The sequence below is a fragment of the Gymnoscopelus microlampas genome, assembly GCF_963454915.1.
Source record: "Gymnoscopelus microlampas genome assembly, chromosome: 5".
Lineage (NCBI taxonomy): Eukaryota > Metazoa > Chordata > Actinopteri > Myctophiformes > Myctophidae > Gymnoscopelus > Gymnoscopelus microlampas.
This window is the reverse complement of record NC_139942.1, coordinates 47,197,730-47,221,271: the sequence shown is the minus strand read 5'-3', so window position 1 is coordinate 47,221,271 and position 23,542 is coordinate 47,197,730. Positions and strand designations below refer to the sequence as shown.

The window sequence follows — 23,542 nt, the reverse complement described above, 5'->3', positions numbered from 1 at the left end:
GGGAAATTGACCCATTTAGGCCCGAGGCCGATTAAAAAGACGCCTTCTAAATCCTAATAGTTTTCTGAAAAACGTTTTGCTATATACTGTATACAGAATGTTGTCATACACTGTATAGCAACATCTAAAATGTGCTGTCCCAGATTGAAAGGTATAAAGACGTATTGGTTACAGCGGGTCTAAATGAAACGAAAAAAACAACAAGCTATGACTCAGTACAGAGCAAAACAAAGTTTGAGTGAATGGGTTGTAAATCCCTCCACTCTAATATGGGGGGTGCCTTTGCTAGATTTCCTGTGGGTACGATTTTTAAGATGTGCCGTAGCAGAGTGTCTTCTTTTTACAGTAAAATGATAACCACCTCAGCCCTATTTTCCAAAATGTTCAGAATTTTTCAAAATTACAAAAAACCCTATAGACAAATAGGGATGTCGGTGTTAAAAGTGGTTAAAGCTATGCCCCTTTTTTCCATCCAGCTCCTTAGAAACCCATGATGGTCATCATCATCATCGCTACTTTTATTAGACTGAAATAGATCTGTGTTCCATAACAGCCACCCAGTACACAGAGAGCTGACTTTCATGTTTTACTGCAGTTAGAGACATTACGGACACATTTAGCTAAAAAGAGAGCAAGAGAAAAAGCAAAGAGAGAGAGAGAGAGAGAGAGAGAGAAAGAGAGAGAGAGAGACAGAGAGAGAAGAAAGACCACGACTGTTCATGAATTTCATCTTTCAAAACAAAAACTCCCAAAACAGAGCCGTCTTTCCTGCCTGCCGCCCGTTGACCTCAAAGGGCTTCAACTCAATCAATTACGACAATCAATCAATTAAAGCCTTTACAATAATTACAAGGGGAAAAAACACTCGTTAACACGAACAAGACATGCTCTGGACGATTCAACCATCATGGCTGTAGTGTAGTGTAGGTAGGGGGGGGGGGAAACCTGAGAAAAACAAACTAATTGTTGTAATGTATCATCATTCCGAGGGGGGAATAACCTTTCTGCATTCACACAGCAGATTGCTTGTCCAGATGAGCGCCCGGTGGGGAGCCGTTAGGGGTTAAGTGAATGTTTTATACATAAACAAATCGATTAAACACTTCAGCGTTATTTTAGACTTTGTCGCACACAAAAGGATGTTGTTCCAATCTGGCCCGACTCTATGCTCCTACTGAGACTTCAAGGCCCCACTCCCTGGACTCCCGACTCGATATGGACAATCTGTCTGTCTGTGTCCCTTTTGTGCCCATATATGGGGTTCCGTGTCAGCAGGCATGGCCAAATATGGAGTCCAGGCCAGTCTATGACGCCAGTACTATGATGTGATATTGATGAAATCAGGGAACTCCATATGAAGTCGGTCGGTCGAACTGTTCTCGAGATACGTGAACTACACCACAGACGCACAGGCACTCACTCACGCACAGAGATTTCACGCATTTATAGTAGGATATAAGTGGTGGCCGTACATATACATACATACATAGGACCCCAATGGAAACAAGACCGCAAGGACCTTTTTGGTGTTATGCTTTTAGACCAAGTGTTTGACTGTACTCGTGCTGTTTTGGATTTCTGTCTTATAAAATATAATATTCAATCAATCAAAGCCGCAGCTGAGTGCGTAAATAGGCCGTCTGAAAAAAGTGTACGTCTTTTGCACGAGAAAACTTCCACAAATCACACCTCCCCCATCGCTGTGAGTTTTCTCATCACATGACAACAAGGCTGGCACACCGACAGCAAAGCCTTGAGGCTTGTTGTGAGGTGTACCTGAGCTGGTCAGTAGCTAAAGTGAGTGCCCGCACCGAGCAGCTTTTGGCCTCGCACGTCAACGAGTTGCGCCGTCCGGGTCGGCAAGCCGTGGTGAGCGGAATAGTTTATAGCTAGCAAGCTGCATAACGTAAAGCAGTGGTTCTCAAACTTTTTCATGTCAAGGACCCCCAAATTGACACTTATTAGCCCGCGGACCCCCATTTGAAAAGATAAGCCAGGGACCCCCATAATAGAAGATTTTTACGGCTCTCTAGCAGTGATTTTCAACCATTTTAATTTCAAGGTCCCCCAGTTTGACATGCATTAGGGCTACGGACCCCCATTTAATGGCATTTATACCTCTGGGACCCCAATTCATATTGTAAAATCTATGTTAATGTAACTCTGAGAGTGTACAAATGGAACCAAATGGACCCGTTAGGATTTGTACACTCTCAGAGTTACAGACCCATAAGGGCCCATTTGGTTCCTGTCCATCATTTAGCTGGGGACCCCCTGGAACCCCCTCAAGTACGCCTGGGAGTCCCCGGACCCCACTTTGAGAACCGATGATGTAAAGAGACTGGCTACAAGCGGGCACGTCACTTCCACCCAGCCAAAGGTAGGACAGCCCACACAAATATCTTTGCCGGACGAAGCCGATCTATAAGCTCACAGCCGTTGTGAGCTTGTGGATCTGCTTTTTTTTGGTGAATGTTCACCCCCAGAATAGGGACGCTAGCGCATTGGTTCTCAAAGTGGTGGTCTGGGGACCCCCAGGGGTCCTTGGGGAGGTTCTAGGGGGTCCCCAGCAAAGGTAGTTGATACAGCATCACAATGATTTTAACCACTTTTATCCATTTACTGTGTTTGTATGCTGGCTATTCAAAAATAACTAATGTACAGACTCACAGCACTTCACTCGCCGTGCTGTGAGCTTGTACATCTGCTATTGATTCTTTTTGAAAAATATAGAAAATGTTTGGGAACATTTGTATAGTTTTAACCCATGAAGACCTGGAACTGTGTCATTTTTAGATTTGGGTTAAAAAGCATTATTTTACACTTTGGGCTATTCAAAAATAGCAGATATACAAGCTCATAGCGCGGCACCGAGTGCCGCGCTATGAGCTTGTAGATCTGCTATTTTTGAAAAATTGTGAAAATGTGTGAAAATCTTTGAATATATATATTTTTAAAGCGAACATTTTTAACTCAAATCTTTGCTTCTGGGGGTCCCTGGAACAAAATATTTTGATGGGGGTCCGCGGCCAAATACATATCATTTTAGGGGTCCTTGACATGAAAAAGATTGAGCACCACTGATATAGACACATACGTTTTTCAGAAAACTGTTGAGATTTAGGAGACATGTAGAATCGGCTTCAGGTCTCAATGGGTTAATACAAATCTTCTCTTCTGGGGTACCCTGGCACAAAACATTTTCAGATGGGGGGTCCACGGACGAATACATATCAATTTGGGAGTCCTTGGCACGAAAAACCCTGTTCTAGATACATGCATACACTACCTACCTCTTCACTTTACATGAAAGAGGTGCAACGTAGTGGGAGAGTGGGGGGGGGGGGGGGGCTGCCGGCTTGTTTTGAAACATAATAGCTTGTTATTGTAATACAAAAGGGAAAAAACACAGCTCGCACACTGTTGGACTCCAGTTGACGAATAGTTTTTATTAAGTGCCTGTGTGTAACGTTTTAAGCTCTGCTCCTCATCAGACATGGATAACAACGAGAGACACCCTCTTTAAAGGGTAAGACCACTTTGGTAGAGGTTTGGGTTGTGTAGTTACCTTGCCATGCTGTAACTCCAAAGGTGGGCAAGAAATCAAAAATAATTGCTCCATTGATTAGAAATTGATAATTCAAAATATGCTCCTCATTGACTTACATTGTACGGTAAAACAGCTCTCAAAGTCACTCTTTTAGCACATAAATGAACCCAAACATAGCTGATTCAGACAATATAGAGCATCACCAAACCCAGTACTGTTTGTTTTTTTAATAAAAATGACAACTTCCTGTTGATTTTACTATTTGAAGATCTGGATCCGGATCCGCGGTAATAAGACAAGAATGCAACATGTCACCAATCAGGCAAAAGCATCCAAAAGTCTCATCCATACACTCCAATCCAACGTATGTTGTTATAATATCAGTGGTGCTCAAACTTTTTCATGTCAAGGACGTCCAAAATGATATGTATTCGGCCGCCGACTCCAATCTAAAAAATATTTAGTTCCAGTGAACTCCAGAAGCAAAGATTTGAGTTACAAATGTTCACTTTAAAAATATATATATTCAAAGATTTGCCCAAATTTTTACGATACAAAAAAAATAGCAGATCTACAAGCTCATAGCGTGGCACTCGGTGCCACGCTATGAGCTTGTATATCTGCTATTTGTGAATAGCTCAAAGTATAAAATAATAGCTAAAAACCTAAGAACCTAAACCTCAACAGTCACATGATGTGGAGATTCACAAAGAATGCATTGCACCTGTTGGTAGGTAATAAGACAAGAATGCAACATGTCACCAATCAGGCAAAAGCATCCAAAAGTCTCATCCATACACTGAAATGTAATCCAACAAGTACTGTAGAAAAACATCAGGTGTGATACACATCATGTACATCTGTATGTATTAAAATACACAAACAATCACCCAGTCACGGTCTTATAGACCTAAACAATTAGAACATAGTGCCCATGAACAGGTGATGTGAACCCAACTTATCAATTAAATCTTATACGCTCCTATAAACAGGGAGGCACGAAGAGAGGATAAAAATAACTAGTACGTAGCTATACATTCACAGATCACACCTCCATCGAGGCTAATGCCATCATCAAGTGTGAATAACCGTAGAGGCGACTCTAATCTACTAAAGGTGCAGTATTTTTAAAACGAGAACAGGGCCGAGACACGGAGACCAGAGAATCACAAGGGACCTAGAATGTAGCGTACACCAACCACCACACCACCGAGTCAGAATCACAAAAACTGAGCGAATGTCCATTTCCTCATCGAGGCCCGTTGGTGACAAAAGTGTTACGAGTGTGTAGATCCAGACCGGAACAGCTCTCGTTTGAGGAGAAGAGCATTAATACCATCCCCTCTTCGTGCGAGTTGAACATGTTCAATGCCCAGGTAACGGGAGGGAGGAGACGCTGGGCCCTATTTAGACGATCTATGGAACTCAAGGTGCAAACTGCGTCGGGGGCATTGTTGTCCATGCCAATTTTGCTAGTACACCGCTAATCTAAACGCTAACGCTAGCGCACAGCGCTAATGGGTGGTATTAACCCATTAAGACCGGGGACGCATCTGTGTCTCATTTTAAGATTTCTTTGGGCTAAAATCTTGAAAAAATATTTTCTAGATTTTTTTCAAAAAACTGTTGAGATTTAGATTTTTTTTAAGAATCACCTCAGGTCTTAATGGGTTACGGCTCTGAATTAGTCATGGGTGTGTTTTTGGGCGTTACATTAATTAAATCAGAGTGTCGGGAACCATCACCTTTTGGAAGCAGCTGCGCCTTCATCAAAGCGCAATGGTATTGAAACAACAAATTTGGAGGAGATGCAAACTGCTGTGTAAAATTGTATTCCACCATCTTTGGAAACAACGGGACTCTTTTGATCATGATTTCTGATATTGCTTCTGCATTCTGATATTCTAGTTTTGAGGGGGTCTGGAACTTTTTCCAATGCCAGTCCACAGGGGCATTTCAGCATATAAATAAGACTGTTGGTTTTACAACAGATAATTCCTTTGATATCAAATGCTCTTCCTGGTGTGTGGATGATAAAAGTTCTCGCATAATGCAGCTCCGGGGGTCACGGACACACAGTTTAGCTGTGGTTGTGTGAGACTGAACTCAACGTATTGGTCGGCAATGCAACTTCGGGATCAAACGTACTTTTGTCTTATAACGTCAAATAGGATCTATGAATCAAAAAGGTGGGGCTTGATGGAGGCGAAGACAGTTCTCATCTTCCAAAGCAACACTACACTACAATGACCTACTAGCCGTATAATATATATTATTTTACACAAATAAAAAAAATTAACGCGAGCCTATGAGAGCATTTAAGAGGTCTAGGAGTCCACTCCATAGTGGCTGTGACCTTCCATATTGGCTCTTAGCATATCAGATGGACACTACGCTGTAACACTGCTTTTAAATAGCAGTCAGAACAGCTCATTTGAATTTGCTCCACTTCAGTTGACGGGGGATGCGTAGCGGCTAGCATAGCCATCGCGTAGCCATCGCAGCGACATTTGTTTCCATTTTGCATAGATGGCCATTTCTGTTGGCTCATTGTTTTCCATAGGGTTATTATTGTTATCCCCCCCCCCCCCCCCCCCCCCCACACCTGATGCGGTGTGGGGTTAGGTAGAAGAAAGAAACCGTTTTGAGAGAATGTGGCAGGACGTTAGAAAAGCTCTAATCTCAACAGCTGTTCGCCTCACTTTTTTTTGGCTAATGATTTTGAGTGACAGTGTTATCATCATCGAGCCACTTCTGAGTCGAGGGTACACACAGTCAAACCCAAGCGTGAATTTAACTCAGAGAGAATGGAACAAATGGAACCCGTAAGGTTTCATTTTGGTTCCATTTTTGTACAGTGTGTAAGTTACAGCCCCATAAGGGCGTCCGTTTGGTTCCTAACACCAATTTAGCCCATTAAGACCTGGAACGCATCTGTGTCACTTTAGATTCCTTTGGCTATTCAAAAATAGCAGATATACAAGCTCATAGCGGGGCACTTGGTGCCGCGCTATGAGCTTGTATATCTGCTATTTTTGAAAAATCTTGAAAAAAAATGTTTAAGATTTTTTTTTTTAAACTGTTAGGATTTCGATTTTTTTTTTTTTTATCGGGCCTCAGGTCTTAATGGGTTAGCAGGGCGGACCCCCCATTTGTAGTTGCTCACTCTCTCTCCGAGTTAAAACCAACACTGATGTCTCTACTGTGAACAGACGCACGAACGACGTCCAACGTCCTTTTTCAAAACGGTTTGCCAACAGGTGAATGCCACAGGTCACCCGTATTGGCCGCGTTCCCGCGCAATGCAGGCCGTATTGGATATCACAGCCCAGTGGCACTGGAGTGACAATGTAGTGGTGACACTGATGACATAAGTGAAGCCTGAGAAGCGATGACAAGCGCAGACACACCAAACAGAGCCATGTTGTTCCCACCCCGCTCTGCCCTGCCCGGCCTGGCCTGGCCCGGGCCTGAGAACTCACTGCTGGACCCTCCGGCCCTCCCCTCCCCTCCTCTCCCCTCCACTCCACTCCCCTCCCCACACAGCATACAGACCCCTCAGCACAACGCGACGCCTCGGCGTTACAGTATCACACCTTTAAGACCGGGAACGCATCTGTGTCATTTTTAGATTTCTTTGGCTATTCAAAAAATTGCAGATATACAGGCTACGAGCTTGTAGGTCTGCTATTTCTTTTTAAAGATAGTGGAAGATTAGAAAGTGCAAATCTTTGAATGTATATATCATTTTTAAAACTCAAATCTTGTAACTGAAATATTTGCTTCTGGGGGATTCTACATCCTACGTTTTTTGAAAAAACTTATGTTGCTATAATATCAAAATATTTAGTTCCAGGGACCCTCAGAAGCAAAGATTTGAGTTAAAAATGTTTGCTTAAAAATATATATATATTCAAAGATTTGTGTGCCAAGGACCTTCAAAGTGATATTTATAAATGGCCGCGGATAACCCATCTGAAAATGCTTTGTGCCAGGGACCCCCCATTAGAGATGATTTGTGTCAAAAACACACTTTCAAGATTTAAGAAATAAATGTTCACAAATAGCAGCGCGGCACAAAGTGACGCCCTGTGAGCTTGTATATATCTGCTATTTTTGAGAATTACTGTTCTAAACCACTGTTCTAACTCCTAGTTTTCTGAAAAACATATTGTCGCTAATATACGTATATAGCTAAAATCTAAAATGACACAGATAAGATGCTTTCCCGGTTTTAACCCATTCAATCCGGGAAGCGGCGGGAACGCATCTCTGTCATTTTAGATTTCTTTGGCTATTAAAAAATAGCAGATATACAAGCTTGTAGATCTGCTATTTTTGAAAAATCCTGAACATTCGTGCAAATCTTTGAATATATATATTTTTAAAGCAAACATTTGTAAGGGCACGGTCACACCGCACTTTTATTTTACCCATGGGGCGGAATCTGCCAATGCTTTGTCAATGCAAATGCGTGGATTCGCAAGAAAAATGCACAAGAACATGAATCCACGCATTTGCATTGGCAGATTCCGCCCCACAGGTAAAATAACCGTGCCCTTACTCAAATCTTTGCTTCTGGCCGGGTCCTTGGAACAAAATATTGTACAAACGTTCGCTTTAAAAAATTACATATTCAAAGATTTGCACAAATTTTCTAAAATAGCCAAATAAATCTAAAATGACAGAGATGCGTTCTCGTATTGAATGGGTTAATGGGTTATAACACTCGGCACTGAGCACCGGGGGAAAAGAAAGTATAAAAACACTGTCACCAGTTTTACAGCCTGCAATTGCCAACTTAATTCCTAGCCTAAATTCAAACCCATGTCTGCCGTGTGATGGACAACTCAGCCAAGAGACACCACCCGCTACGACCAAGATATTGCACTTATGAGCTCTTTAGAACAGTGGTTCTCAAACTTTTTCGTGTCAAGGACCCCCAAAATGATATGTATTTGGCCGCGGACCAACCCATCTCAAAATATGTTGTTCCAGGGACCCCCCCAGAAGCAAAGATTTGAGTTAAAAATGTTCGCTTATTTGCACAAATTAAAAAAAAAATAGCCAAAGTATAAAATAATAGTTAAAGTGGTTAAAAATGTAGAACTCTATATCAACTACTTTTGCTGGGGACCCCCTGGTAACCGCCCCAAGGACCCCTGGGGGTAGCCGGACCCCACTTTGGGAACCAATGCTTTAGACGCACGACTCGTCAACCAGACTCGACACCAGGGTGTAAATGTCTCCGTGGAAGAGTAGGAAGACCACCTTCTTCCACCCTCTGCAGATGTTGTTCATTGTATTGTAGCAACATACGCTACCATATAGATTGGTCAAGTTAAAGGAGTAGTTCACCTCGCTGAAAATGACTTATTTTCTATCAATTACATGCCCCATGGAGCCTTGAATTCATGGAGATTTTTTTTTTTAATTAATAGAGTCAAAGAGTCTCGTACTGAGTCTCCTATTGACCGATGATGACCCGGTCATCAAATTGTTGGCTCAGGAATGCGACAAAAACTTTTTAAAAAATGAATGAATGAAATAAAGGCTTCATGGGGTGTGTAATTAATAGAAAATAAGTCCCTTTTTTGGGGTAAACTACTCCTTTAAAATGACTTTTTATTCATTTGCAATAAGTTCCAGAATTGCAGCTTTTAATGCCTAATTCCCTATTATGTTGTTAAATAAACTTGCTGGGAGGGATGGAGGACCGGGAAAATGTCACATCAAGATGTAAGGCGGAAACTAACAATACTGCGACATAGTACGGTATATATGTAATTGTATGGATTCCCCCTGGGAGGACACCTAAAGGGTATTTCTCTAACCACTGCCACCAGAATTACCACTTTATATATATATCAAATCAACAAGAATGAAATGCATTCCTACTGTGCCCTTGTTGGGATGTTACCTCGTTGTACCCTACGTGCAAACCATTAGCCCGATTCTACAAATGCGTTCTGCATCAGTAGTTCTTAAACTTTCAAGATTTTTCAAAAAATGTTCAAAATATAGCAGATGTACAAGCTTGTTTGATCTGCTATATTTGAAAAGCCAACGCCAAAATCTAAAATGACAGAGATGCTTTCCCGGTTTTAATGGGTTACGTAAAACAAACAAAACAAAACAAACGTATTTGGGGAAACATAACAATGTTACTAATATATCCAAACCTTTTATCTACGGTATATTGCTATATAGCCTGCTATAGTACCAACAGAAGATATTTAGAAGCTCAATTATTAAATGTCAACGGCAATGGGGACATGTCACCATCTCCGCTTGCACGTAACAGCAAAGAAATGCAGATCTAAACTATATCGTCTAGCAAAATTGTTACGTTTCAATGCATACATTATTACGCGCAGATGCAATTTCTACTTCACACATCTGGAGACAAATGTGAAATCCCTTTTGTGTTGAATTTCAATAAAGTAACAAAATATGAAAGCTGCCGTCTCCCACAGTACATTTCCATGTCTGTTTGCCCGGTCCCGCTCCACTGGGCACTGCGACAGTTCACTCCAAACAAGGAAGACTTTCAAAAATTATGTAAAGCATTATCTGCATTTCCAACATGTGACCTGGCGCTTATCAGAGAGCTCATCACAGCCGACAGGAATCCCATGTCTTTCCACTTGCATTCAAATCCAAAATAACCAGGTGCACAATCAGACACATTGTGTTAAAGTTAACGTCTCAAACCAGCTAAGTTGTTGGTAGTTAGAAACCAAATGGACCCTTACGGCCGGGGCTGTATCTCTGAGAGCGTACAAATGGAACCAGATGGACCCTTAACAGGTCCATTTGGTTCCATTTGCATGATCTTTGCTATCAAAGATTTAAATGAACACTGAGGATTTTGCGGTGTGCTAGCTAGAATGGGCTAACTGTGTTGACATCACCTGCAAGTTGCCATTTTCCAATCTACCCTCACAGATCCGCACAAAACAATGCCTCTAGCTTTGTATCGTTGAAAGGGCCCAAAAAGCCTAAGATAAAGCAGCCTGGTGGAATTTCATCCGTTATAGATAATTAGGACTGATACCCCTCCCTGAGAGGACTGTGCTAAAAATCTCCATTGTTAGTCATGGGACACAAGGTGATCCTACCCGACACGATCCCTCTTGTTGTTACTGTAAGACTCAGTCTCACGCACATTCTGACTCCACACACACACACACACACACACACACACACACACACACACACACACACACCACACAGTCCTTCTACAAGAGCAGTTCATAACGACAAAAAAAAACAGTCAAGTTCGTCAACGTCTTACCTGTGAATATTCAAAGTCGGAGACTGGCGCTATGCTTTTGATGTATTCGATTCTGAACTGGTCCTCTGGGTTGGCTAGCGGGACTGGGGGTATTAAAGTGCTCATCGCAGACACTATAGTCTACAAAGCAGAAGTTGGGGGAGAGGGGAAAACACAGACACACACACAAGAATTAAGCAGGATAAATACAGGATACATCAAATCATAAGCCTGTCTAATCAGTGAAATGGGATTGCCATGTTCAACAGACAAACTGCACTACAACACAGAGAGATGGGGCACGTTTTGATCAAAAGGGTAGAATGGCACAAATGACACTCACCACTATGGCATCCTTCACGTTTTTCCGAATATCTTGGATTTTCTGTTTCTTTTCTCTGCATCGGGGGACAAAGTACACAGGCCACAATCACAGACGTGACAACTGATATAATCACTAAGACATAGCAGATACGGTACAAAGGTAGTAGCCAGTAAGCTAGAGATTACTGCAATCAAGATACTGCGAGAGTGAGACAATTTCAGGACAGCAGGGCCTGTTTCAAATGACCACTGGTATGATCAATGCCATGGCAGGGCCTTGCAGCAAAACAAATCATCAATAGGGGCCTATCGAATCCATACCTATCACCCTTTCACATGAAAGAGTGCTTAATGTGACATCTATGCAGCACTCAAAATCGCATGGCTTGTACATGCACAGTTAACCACTTAAAAGCCCTATACCGTATACTTTGTCATATGACAAATAGCAAAAGAATTGCCAATCTGTAAGCTCACAATGTGTGGCATGGTGAGCCCTTGCGAGTTTGTAGATTTGCTATTTTCCCTACATATTCTTTTTTATATATATATATATATTTTTGGAACATTTTATCATGACATGCCCAAAATAGGGACGCCAAGGGTTCAAGTGGTTCAATCTAAAATTGGAAGAAATGGTGAGATATCAGCTGCTTGAGGCTTTGGACACTGGGCCCGGTGCCTGCAATGAAAATCCATTCAACCCTCACCTCCACACTAGTCTCACTGATCCGGACTGCAATAATAACACTAATAACAACGTTGTTGTCAAATAAATAACACACACATACATATATATATCCGTGTTATAATAAGAAAGGGTATTGAATAACACTCACTCTGCGTTGAATCCGTTGACGTGTAGGATTCTCATCTGCTTCACAATGGTGCTTTTTCCGGACTCTCCGGCACCTTCGAAAAAAATGGGACCAAATAAAACACAAATATTGTTACAAAAATAATAAAAATATAAACCGCCATCCCGGTGCTGGACGTGAAAAAACCAACAAATGTTTTCCAAACGAAGCTAATTGTGGGTTTTGTGGGGCTTTGGCTTCTTTTCCATCAATATCCATCCACCCCCATGACATATTATTGCAAGCGCTGTCAAACCAACGGGCTACGTGTTCAGCAAAAAAACACAGAGAGAGGCTTATTGTAGAGATAACATTTCTGCACAAAAACCATTCCTTACCCAGTAATAACAGCCTGTGCGTGGCTTTATATGCTTGTCTCTCTTTTTGCAACTGTTTCTCGATTTTTTTATTCGCCTCCCGTTGTGCCTTTTCGTCGATGCGTTGATCTTCAGTCTTGCTGTTGCCCAAACAACCCATCTTCCAGAAAGCCTGTTTTAGCCCTTCGTCGTAAACCGAAAAAAAATAATATATATAAAATGTAATACCTCAAAAGGGGGGGACAGAAATAAAACGGTAAAATGTGGGACCGATCGGCTTCTCCGTCGGTCGGTCGGTCGGGTCGGTACTAAAGGGAGGAATACGTTCTTCTCTCCCCGTTACGATTCCGTTTTAGCCGCAACCAACCGGACCTTCTTCGGCATCCGAGTCATCAAAACCAAGCCAGTTCTTGATTTTTACACACACACACACACACACACACACAAGAAAAAAAACGATCCTTTAAAAAAAAAAAAAATACGACCCCCCCAAAAAAGGCTTAACAGAGAGGGATTTCAATAATAATGTGTGAAATCCAGTGTAAAAGTGTCCCCTCAGATCGTTCCTTCCACCTCCTCTCTGTATGTTTTCTATCTGTGTTTCTATCGGTTATTCTGTGTCTCTTTAACTCAGCACTGCCTCCCTCTGTGGCTCCAGGAAGTAACAATGTAGCCGATGTGTAGCCGATGTGGCCTCGCGTTAGTTACAATGTAACGACGCCGCCGCCGCACTCAGAATAGCGTTGTTAAGAAAAAGAGGAGCCATTGATTCCATTTCCCCCGGTCGCTGTTTGTTGTTATTATTATTATAGTCCTCCCCGGTGGCTGTTCCTTTCCTTCCTTCCTTCACTAGTCTGTTAGCTAGCAGCAGCAGCCTGAGCAAAGCCGGGCGATCAAAACTAGCATCGACGGCTGTTGGTGAAAACTGTCCGCCTCCACCACCGACCGACTGACTGACTGACTGACTGACTGACTGACTGGCTGGCTTCAGAGGGAGGGTTGGGTCTGTGCTGCTCTGTGCTGTGTGTGTCTCTGACTGACTGTGTGTGTATGTGAGGTGGCCCTGAAGCTAGCTGACTGTCCACCAGTTGGCTGCTAAAAAAAACAAGAAAGATCCTCCTCAGTGTTCATTGAACCAAAGGAGTCCATTTGGATCTATTTGAGTTACAAATGTTTGGTTTAAAAATATATATATATATTCAAAGATTTGAACATATTTTCAAGATTAACAAAAAAAAATAGCAGATCTACAAGCTCATAGCACAGCACGAGCTTGTATATCTGCTATTTTTTAAAAAAATAGTGAAAAATCATTGAACCAAATAGGTTCATTTGGATCTATTTGAGTTACAAATGTTCGCTTTAAAAATATATGTATTCAAAGATTTGCACAAACCTTCACGATTTTTCAAAGGAATAGCAGATCTACAAGCTCATAGTGCAGCACTCTGTGCCACATAATGAGCTTGTATATCTGCTATTTTTTTAATAGCCAAAGGTTCAGTGAACAATGAGGATCTTATTGTGTGCACCCCCCCTTTTTTGTTGTTGCATTATCTTAATTTTATAGTCTTTAGTATACTGCAAAAAAATAAGACAACACAATTCACCTGACCCGTACTTATTAGGGTCCATTATGGTTCATTTGGGTCAATGGACACTGAGAATTTTTACTGCATGTGTGCACTCCCTCTTTTACAGTATACCGTTATTGTATAGTCTTGGATATCCTGCAAAAGACACAACAATTCTCCTGGCTGACCGTGTCATACTTAATACGTAATTCAAAAGGATTATGTAGTTGGAGGGTGACCTTTTTTTCTTTTTCTTTTTTTAAGAAGAAATTCAAGGGCGATCTCTCTCTCTCTACACTTTCCTGACCCCCGTCCCCAAACTAGTCCCCAAACTATTATCGTCTCTCCAACCCTCTAACCCCCGCTCCTAAATAATTAGCACCTCCCCACCCCCCAACCCCAAAATCATTGTCTTTACTGTTGCCTTTGCTAAATAAAAGTCCCCCCCACACACACAGGCACCCTAAGCTGCACATATCCCCCACAGAGCTATTGTAATTAAAATGAGAAACCATAGCATTCAGGTTGTGACCCCGGACAAATGATCCAGCTGTTTGTTACAGTTATACAGGAAGGTAGGGCTGTCCCTAGACCAATAGTTGACAAATAGTAATAGGAGATTGTAGACTAATATGATTGATTAGTTGACTTAATCGACAAATCAGTGTTTGTTCCATACAATCATCATGCAGGTGCCAGCCTTTTCAAGTTGGTGAGGTTGACAGCTGAACATGTTGATTATAATGTCTAATGGCCTACAGATGGGTAGAATTAACTGGAGTTTTACAAAAGATGCACTCATATTCTTTCAATAAATAATTAAAACTAGACTATCTTGGTCGACTAAGACAAAACTGACCGATTCATCAATTATTTCACTATTCGATAGCCCTACAGAAGAAGGTCTACACAGATCATGTACAGATGATTAATTTTTACGTTCATGAAGTATATTACGTGATCATTAATGTGCATTGTCTCTCCCAAATAAACAAATAAAGAAAACTAAGGCTACAATAAAGTTGTCCAAAACGTAAGAAATCAGATTTAGTACTGCAGTACTAGCGGGCACTGGCTAGCAACCCCCAGTTAACTTGTGACATGAAAGACTAAATACAAAAAAGTGCACGTCGTACACTCATGTGCACTGTTGTGTAGCGTCAAGTAAAACAGGGTGTGGGCTTGGCTAAAGTTGGCCTTTCTTGGCTTCAGGTTGCAAGTAAAATCCAGTCAATGATGTGTTCTTTACAGATGCAGATAGCATGTGTGTGTATGTGTGTATGTTACATTTGCATGGCTGTGTGTGGGAGAGGGGAATGTCATCCCGACTACACCATCAACATTATTAGCCCTTCACACCATTTTAGTTTTTTTGGCATGAGCCATGCCCATCATATCTCCACTGCCTCGATTCATTTACATGTAATTTGTTACAATGAATGCATGCAGAATTAGAGGCACAGAAATCCATTGCAAATTATTGGGGGGAAAAATGCAACTTGGGCCATCTTGAGTAGAGTTCCATTCTATTTTCTTTTCTATAGTTGCCAAAAACTCAAATATACTATATATAATAGGGCCTATATTACAATTTACCATCAATGATTATTTGTGTCCCATTACATCAATGGACGTGCTACTGTAGTCGACTATATACAAATACCATGCAAATCATTGTTTCATGTAGTGAAATGAGTGGAACAAAGTTGCTCTGTAGGCAAATCAAGATCACCACACTCAGATCATCTGTAGTGGTGTTGGAATCTGCCCCCCCCTCCCTCCATCTCTCTCTCTCTCTCTCTCTCTCCTGCCTCTCTCCACCTTAGAATGCAAGGTCAAACAAGCAACTGGCTCACATCACCCTCTAGTGGGTAGAAGGGGTATAACACAAGCATGGCTGCCATCTACACTACACTACACAACCAACCACTGTACTGCAGCTAGCTCCCTGTGCTGAGATAAGATGGGGCAAAAAAAGTGAAAGTATGTTGTACAATAAGGAACACAACAAAAATATCCAACGTGACGAAAAATATCCTCACTCATGTTTGTGCCCTGAAATATGTGAAGGGAATCATACAGGTGTGAATGAGGATGCATTTTTAAAACATTGCAGAGTTTAAGGCTGATCATTCTTTGCCATATGACACTAACACAAATATCAACTGCTGTCCATTTAACCACATTAACCTTGGTGTCCATATTCTGGCCTATTCTTTTTTTCTTTTTTCAGAAAATAGCTGATCTACAAGCTCAAAACGTGTCGCAATGCTCTGATGAAGGCCAACTAGGCTGAAACATTAGTAGTTAGTTTGTGTGGCCAAAATACATTTGTGAAATTGAGGCAGTCCTTGTTCTTTTTTCTTGGCGAGTGCAACCACACCTCCTTGGATGTTGAGTCTTCTTATGTACATGTTCTTTCTTTGTTTAGCACTGCAGAAGTCACCTCGTTTGCGACGCTTTGTGAGCTTGTAGATCCGCTATTTTCGCTGTGCAACACCGTTGTACGATATATAATAGTATAAATAAGGCTTTAGTTTAATGTAGTATTTACCTGGTTGTTACTGAATCATAAGACCCCTTGTAAACTACAATGAGGAGAGCCACTGTAATGGAAGCTATGAAACTGTTCTCCTATAGTTTAAACCTGGTCAAACTATTTTTCCAAGTGAAAGGGGATTTAGTGTGTTTGTAGAGGTCACTGACAGTGTTTATTCCATGTGTAGATGCTCTAAAACTATATACTAATCTAGAATCTTTGTTGTCAATGTGCATATAAACAACAGTTCATCTTAAGGCAAATATCCAAATGAACTCTGGCCAAAGGAAATTAATCTTTCACATTTTGAAGCTAGACAGAAAGCTTTGCAGTCCGTTTTGGGACACAGGCCCTTGGATAAGCCATAGTGTAAATTATGCAGTAAGCAAATCCTTTAGAACAAGCATAGTCCAATGTCCTTTTAGTGCGGTTCAGTTTCATTCGGCTGATACAAGTATCAAGACAATTCACCATTGTGAATCACTGCTGCTATCAATATCATAAAAATATGACAATAATTAATACTTCAATAACTTCTGTTGTTCATTGCAGTGACTGGGAACTCCGTGCAGTGAGTAACAAAGTTCAGCGATGGTCAATGATAAAACCCATTTCGAGGGAATCAAAGTTCACCTGACTGTGCATGATGAGACATTCTTGCGTTTAAAAGGGAAGGGCCGATGAAGCACTGTCTCCTACTCTGTGACTGAAAAAGGCTCTTCCTTATGTCGGTTTCACATTCACGTCATGATGGGAATGCATGCTTGACTGAGCCTACAAAACCCAAAACATTGCAATGGCTGACTCCCAATTGACTGTTTCACCCTACAAAGGCAAACAGAAAAGACTGCTTCTTGTTTTTCTAAAGATCACAGGTCATGACAAGCGTTCAGATCTCTTATCAGCAAAACATTATAGACTGAAATGCTACTAATAACACAATACACTCCTGTAACAGGAACAGTTGTGTTGGCACAGGAGAACACTTTGAAATGTTTTCTTTACTTTCACAACTCGCACAGAGAAATGTTTGGCTTTGCAGGACAGTATGGTCGGTTACAGTCACAGTCCTTCCGCGATCACGTCACAGAGTCCACCGCATTGCTAGCAGCCTGTTGTTCTGGCTCGTGAAAGAGAGCGATAAGGCCCGAGATACGAAACAGGCAGTTAACGACATCTAGGAAAGCTGTAATAGATAGTATCACCAAGTCTTGTGGTTAGAATTTGGTTCATGAGTCCTAACAAGTTATTTCCTCTCCAAGAATGGATAGGAGCAGTTCCCATCTCTGAATTCCTGTAAGACATTTTCTGAAAACTATCAATGCAATTCAATTTTCTTTTGTTTATATTTTTTTGTCAGCCCAAAGAAAGGACAGCTTTTAGCATATAAAGGGTATTTATTGATCCCCAAGGGGAAATTACTTTTCTGCATTTTACCTGTCTGCTAGGGAGAGCACACAGGGGAGCAGTTATGTGTCGAGTGTCTTGCTCAGGGACACTTGGACTTGAAGCCTGGAAGAGCCGAGGATCGAACCGAGGACCTTCTGATTCTCAACTGGCGCCTCTACCCACTGATTCAGACACGCTGTGGTTTTATAAGATGCTACAAAATATACCTCATTTCATGAAAATGACAATGATAACTTTGAGAATAATCAGAGGCTTATAAACATGGTCAAAATAAAAAATAACCTGGCTGCCTGGGTATATATATACTATCCCCTAACACTCAAGCAGAAAATGGCAACTCATTTAGGACATGCTCCCTTACGGCTATTGTTATTCGCTTAAATACCTGCAGCAAATACAAACAGATAAAGTGACCCAGATTAGCTAGCATACGTTGCCTTGAAATGTAACACTATTTGGAAGGTGTCCACTTTCAGAGGAACACAAACCTCCACAGTCCTCTGGCATGCAACAAGAGGCCTAGTGCAGACTCCAGACCCGAAGGGTATAACGCGCGTGGTGTTGTGCACCGAAAATAGCAGATCTACAAGCTGGCACAGCGCGTCGCAGCAGGACTTGTAGACCTAAATTATTTTGGGGGTGCACAGCACCGCCGCGTGCCACTACTCAGGCTTGAAGTACTATTAGGCCACCTGAAGAGAAAACCCCAAAACGTACAGAGGCACCTGGGCGTAACTGCAGATAACTCCTAAAATAAACAGGATTATATGGTGATAGACAACAGTCCAAACTATAACGGCAGATAAGATGCTGAAATTACCCAGTAACATAGGTCAAACATTTGCTGGTCAACACAGAACAGTAGCTCTCAGCCCGTAGACATGGATGAGTGGATAACAATTCCATATTTGAAGAGCGGAAGCTCTCCAGCTCAAGGATTGTGACATTGCGTGTATAATTAGTGATGGCTGTTAACATGGAAATTGATTAGGACTACACATAATAACGAAGCAATAATTCATTATTATCATCCATATCATTTTAAAGCAAAGCAAGCACATAAGAGCTTATATGACGCACATGCTAAGACTGCCAAATGACTGGATAAGTTAGGCAGCTACACTGTCTGAGAATAGCATTAGCCTAAGTGGAATTCTCCCAATTAGGGTAGTTATAATGAAACCGACACCCCTGAATCATGACGTTCTCTTTCTTTGATCACTATGAATATTTTTCGTAATCTTGATGTAATAACAGCAAGTGGCAACATTGGCCACAGTGGGGGCATTAACACTAGCCACCAGCCAAATAATCAATTGTTTGTGGTTTGTAAATGTGCCTAGTGGCTACCCTACCAGCCACTTTGGCTGCCAGCCAAACAAGCTGTTTTGTAAAATCGTAACTACTGTCAAATAAAACAGTCAAAGTTGTTTTAGCTCCACTGATTCGGTGGATATTGTTCTTCTACAAGAGTGCAGTAGCAGAATGGCCAGAGTGGATGGCTAGTCCTGTAAAACACCTGTATTTCAGATCAGTCTTTATGTCTTTAAGTCAGTATTTACACCAGAGGCTGTTTTTGTTGGTAATAGAATGCACACGATATGCCTATTACAGAATGCCTCCATAATTTCTACCTACTTGGTGGCTTATACAGAACTTCATCAGGCATATATACCTGACCAGCCCAGGCAGGCGCATAGGGCCCAGTGTTACCTGTAGGCCTACTTATTCTCTTAACTCTTAACCTGCATCTTTGTTTCATCCTCACTGCGGTGCTGTTATGACAACTGAATAGCCCTTGGGGATCAATAAAAGGTCTATCTATTTGACAACATGCTTAACATCCCAGGGACCACAGGGACGTTACCCCATAAGACTGGCGTTTTGAAAATCCTCAGGGTAACATCCGTGCTGCTAAATCAATCCCAAAAGGAAGACTGTGATTAACTGCGTGACATCATGTAAAATCCCCCAGCTGATAGGCTGCTACGCTACAGTAAATATGAGGAATATGAAACTAGTCATAAATGTATATGGACCCGGTCATGGACAGTACGTCAGGGTCAAAGTCAGAAAGGCGTCCCTGGATGATTTGAAGCCACTTTAGTGCTCCATATGCCGATGTGGGCCATCATAACTAGGCTCTCTCACTCGTGTTTGCGGTGTCTATATATGATGATTATGAGTTATGGGGGTCCTTGGATTAAAAAAATAATAATAATAATAAAACTCACTCATATAGTGGTGTAAAGCAGTGGTTTTCAACCTTTTTCGCGTCAAGGACCCCCAAATTGACACATAATAGCCCACGGACCACCATTTGAAAAGATATGCCAAGGACTCAACCGTTTTGATTTCTTTGGGGTCCCAATTTTCTTTGGGGCCCCAATTGTTCATGTAACTCTGAGAGTGTGCAAATGGAACCAAATGGACCCGTCAGGGTCCATTTGGTTCCATTTGTACACTCTCAGAGTTACAGACATATAAGGGTCAATTTGGTTGCTAACTATTCATTTGGCTGGGGACCCCCTGGAACCCCGTCAAGGACCACTGGTGGTCCCCAGCCAGACCACTGGTTGAAAACCCCTGGTGTAAAGTAACTAAGTGCATTTGCTCAAGTACTGTACTTACTTGAAGTCTTTTAAGTAAAAACATGTGAGTACTTTTCCCACCACTGCATAATTAGGAGATCAGAGGCTACGTTGTGTTTCTAATAATAAAACCCACTCATATACAACACAGGGGAGGGAGAAGGAGAAGGAGGGGGGCGACCTACCGAGTAACAGCAGTCGGTGGGTCTGTTTATACTCTCGTTTGAGCTCCTTCAGCGTCCTGTCAATGTTCTTGCTGACTTTCTTCGCCTCCCTCTCGGCCTCCTTCTCCTCCACCAGCAGCTTGTCCCAGTTCTTCTGCTTCTGGGAGGAGGTGCTGGTCTTGTTCTGGAGCAGCTGCAGGCGCTTGCTCCGCTCCTTCCCCGAGCCCCTTCCACCTCCTCCACCACCTCCGTTCTGTATGATGGTGCTGCTGCTGCTGTTGGTGGTGGTGGAGGTGGTGGTGGTGGATGTGTTGTTAGTGGAGGAGGTGGAGGTGTCTCCACGGCGGAGCTCCCCGGCTGCGGGGAGCTGCTGCTTGGCGGCGGAGTCCCCGTGGCGCACCTGGCCTCCTCCTCCCCCTGGTCCCCCTGGTCCTCCTCCTCCGGCTCCGCATCCCCCCGTGTCCTGCTGCTCCTCCTGGCAAGGAGGTCCCCCGGCGTCCGGAGGAGGAGGTGGAGGAGGAGGAGGCTGGTCCGAGGAGTCCGTGGAGGCAGCGTTGGAGAGAGACCCGCTCAGGTCCCCGAAGAGCCGGGGACGCAGACTGTAGCACAGCCCCATGGTGTAGAAAGCACTATGATCTGTCTGTGGATGTTAGGGTTTCTCATATAAATTAACAAAACAACATAAATATATATAGATATATATAGATAAAAATCGCGGCCACACACCAGCCCCAGACCTTTAAGGCGCCATCGTCACATCGGAGCTTCTTACTTTTCTTCTTAAATCCGAATTTAAATTGGATTGTGTGAATGAATTATGCTCCGACATTTGCTATATGTGTCATTTTGCATTTTCTACCGACAGTCAGCCTGTCCTACGCTCCGTAGTTTTTCGGACAGCGTTGCCAAATTGTGTGAGGGAAATAAGCAGCCAGGTCTCTAAATGGGACTTAAAAACCTTTCTTTTCAACAAGGCATTTGCCTAGATGGACATATTGATGCCTTGTGTGTTTTTGTTTGGGGGGGGGGGGGGGTTACTTAAAAAAACTTTCTCTTAGCTGTGTATTTGATCATTGATCTGAATTTTATTCATGTAATTGTTTTTATTAGTATTGTTGTTAATATTGTTTTTCTTGAAATGTAGCACTTGAGATTTGGTTCAAATATAAAGTGCGTTACAAATAAAATGTATTATTATTATTATTATTATTATTATTATTATCATTATTATTATTATTATTATTATTATTATTATTATTATTATTATTATTATTATTATTATTATTATTATGTATTGTCTATACATTTTAACAACACAAATCTTGTATGGGGGGCTATGATGGGGGGTCCCTGGCATGACATAATTTTCAGATGTGGGGTCAGGGTCTGCATTAATTTGGGGGGTTTCCTCGACATGAAAATGTCAAGGAACAAGCCCAAAATAATCAACTACTAGGCTACACTTTAGAAACAAGCCCAAATAATCAACTACACTTTAGAAACAAGCCCAAATAATCAATTACACATTAGAAACAAGCCCAAAATATTCAACTACACTTTAGAAACAAGCCCAAAATAATCAACTACACTTTAGCAACAAGCCCCAACTTTACAGAAGAACAAGCCTAAAGGCGCTTATAATAAGCGGACATGGCAACCCTAGTTTGAGATCACCTGATCCTTTTTTTAGTGTCCACTGCGGTCGACCTTTACCGTAAGTAACCGAAAACACCACCTTGGAGGGAAAACGCCGCTATCCGCTGTGCTGAAGGGTCAACATCGAGCTGCACGGTTGTTAGGTGTAAGCGCGCACGACGTCACGTTACTACTACAGAATATGGCCATTTCCAGAATGCTGCTCATGATTTTCATCAGTGGTGTAAAGTAACTAAGTACATTTACTCAAGTACTTAAGTACAATTTTGAGGTATTTTTTTTTACTTTACTTGAGTATTATTTACTTTTACCTCTACTCCACTACATCTCAGAGGCAAATATTGTACTTTTACGTCACTACATTTATTTGAAAACTTTAGTTACTAGTTACTTTGTAGATTTTGATTATTATTACAAAACATACATTAACCACTTCAGCCCTATACATATTAGCCATTTGAAAATAGCCGATCTACAAGCTCACAATGCCTTACGATGTGAGGCATTGTGAGCTTAGTTTCATTACACACATTTCATGACTGTAGGCCTATGTCAGAAAAACATATTGTAAGCCTACTCTTGATTTATAGTGTAATCCAATTATTATTATTTGTTCCTTATTTATGTTGTTCTATTTTAAGCCGTGATCATTTTAATGGCCTATTAATAGATCCCACCATGTTTTTTTTTACCAACTGGAAAGTAAAACAAAAGTGAAACAATAGGCTACTAGGCCATTATGAAAAAATACCCTGTTTGTCTTCCATACAGTGTATTTAGACACACAACTTGATTTGTTGTGAAATAGCTAGTTTTTCAAATAACCAAGCTAGGTTTGTGACCAATTATGACGTTACATAATACTTACATGACAGGGGCCCTTCATACTTAGATACTAAAATGATACTGGCCTTTAGTTTCAAATAAAAATCCAGGTCAGATGATGTAGGAGTGGACATACACCACCAGATGGCGCTTATAGAGAGCGCACGTAAAGCAAAGCCCTGCTAGTGAGTTCACCAGGTTAGACCAATAATATTATGTTTAGTTTATTACTTACCACCCAGCCTACAATAAAACACCTTCAAACTGTTTAAAAGATTCACAAAATATACTATTTATTTCACATTTATATACACATTCCAATCAAATACATTGATAGAACTATCCTTGTGATAGGCCTACCTATTTGTATTAAATGTTTTGTCTTTAATTCAGACCACATGCTCAAACATGTAGCTATGTGCAGTGACATGATTCATGCTTTCATTTATTTTAGACCAT

General features: G+C 41.6%; 1 protein-coding gene across 3 annotated transcripts in view; it reads right to left on the bottom strand.

The window, feature by feature from the left end:
* LOC311044684 (guanine nucleotide-binding protein G(olf) subunit alpha) overlaps positions 1-21,443 on the bottom strand; it is a 77,537-nt gene extending 56,094 nt beyond the window's left edge. The window contains exons 1-5 of one of the 3 annotated variants that reach the window (XM_084056412.1): positions 21,329-21,443; positions 20,624-21,242; positions 11,990-12,062; positions 11,170-11,224; positions 10,848-10,967 (exon numbers count right to left, since the gene is read on the bottom strand). In XM_084056412.1, coding sequence (XP_083912538.1) covers positions 10,848-10,967; positions 11,170-11,224; positions 11,990-12,062; positions 20,624-21,218 — 843 coding nt within the window. In that variant the 5' untranslated portion in view covers positions 21,219-21,242; positions 21,329-21,443. Of the gene's footprint in view, positions 1-10,847; positions 10,968-11,169; positions 11,225-11,989; positions 12,063-12,345; positions 13,259-20,623 lie in introns of those variants that run through there. The other 2 variants (XM_084056411.1, XM_084056413.1) reach the window with 2 other exon arrangements.
* Between the last annotated feature and the right edge of the window lie 2,099 nt (positions 21,444-23,542).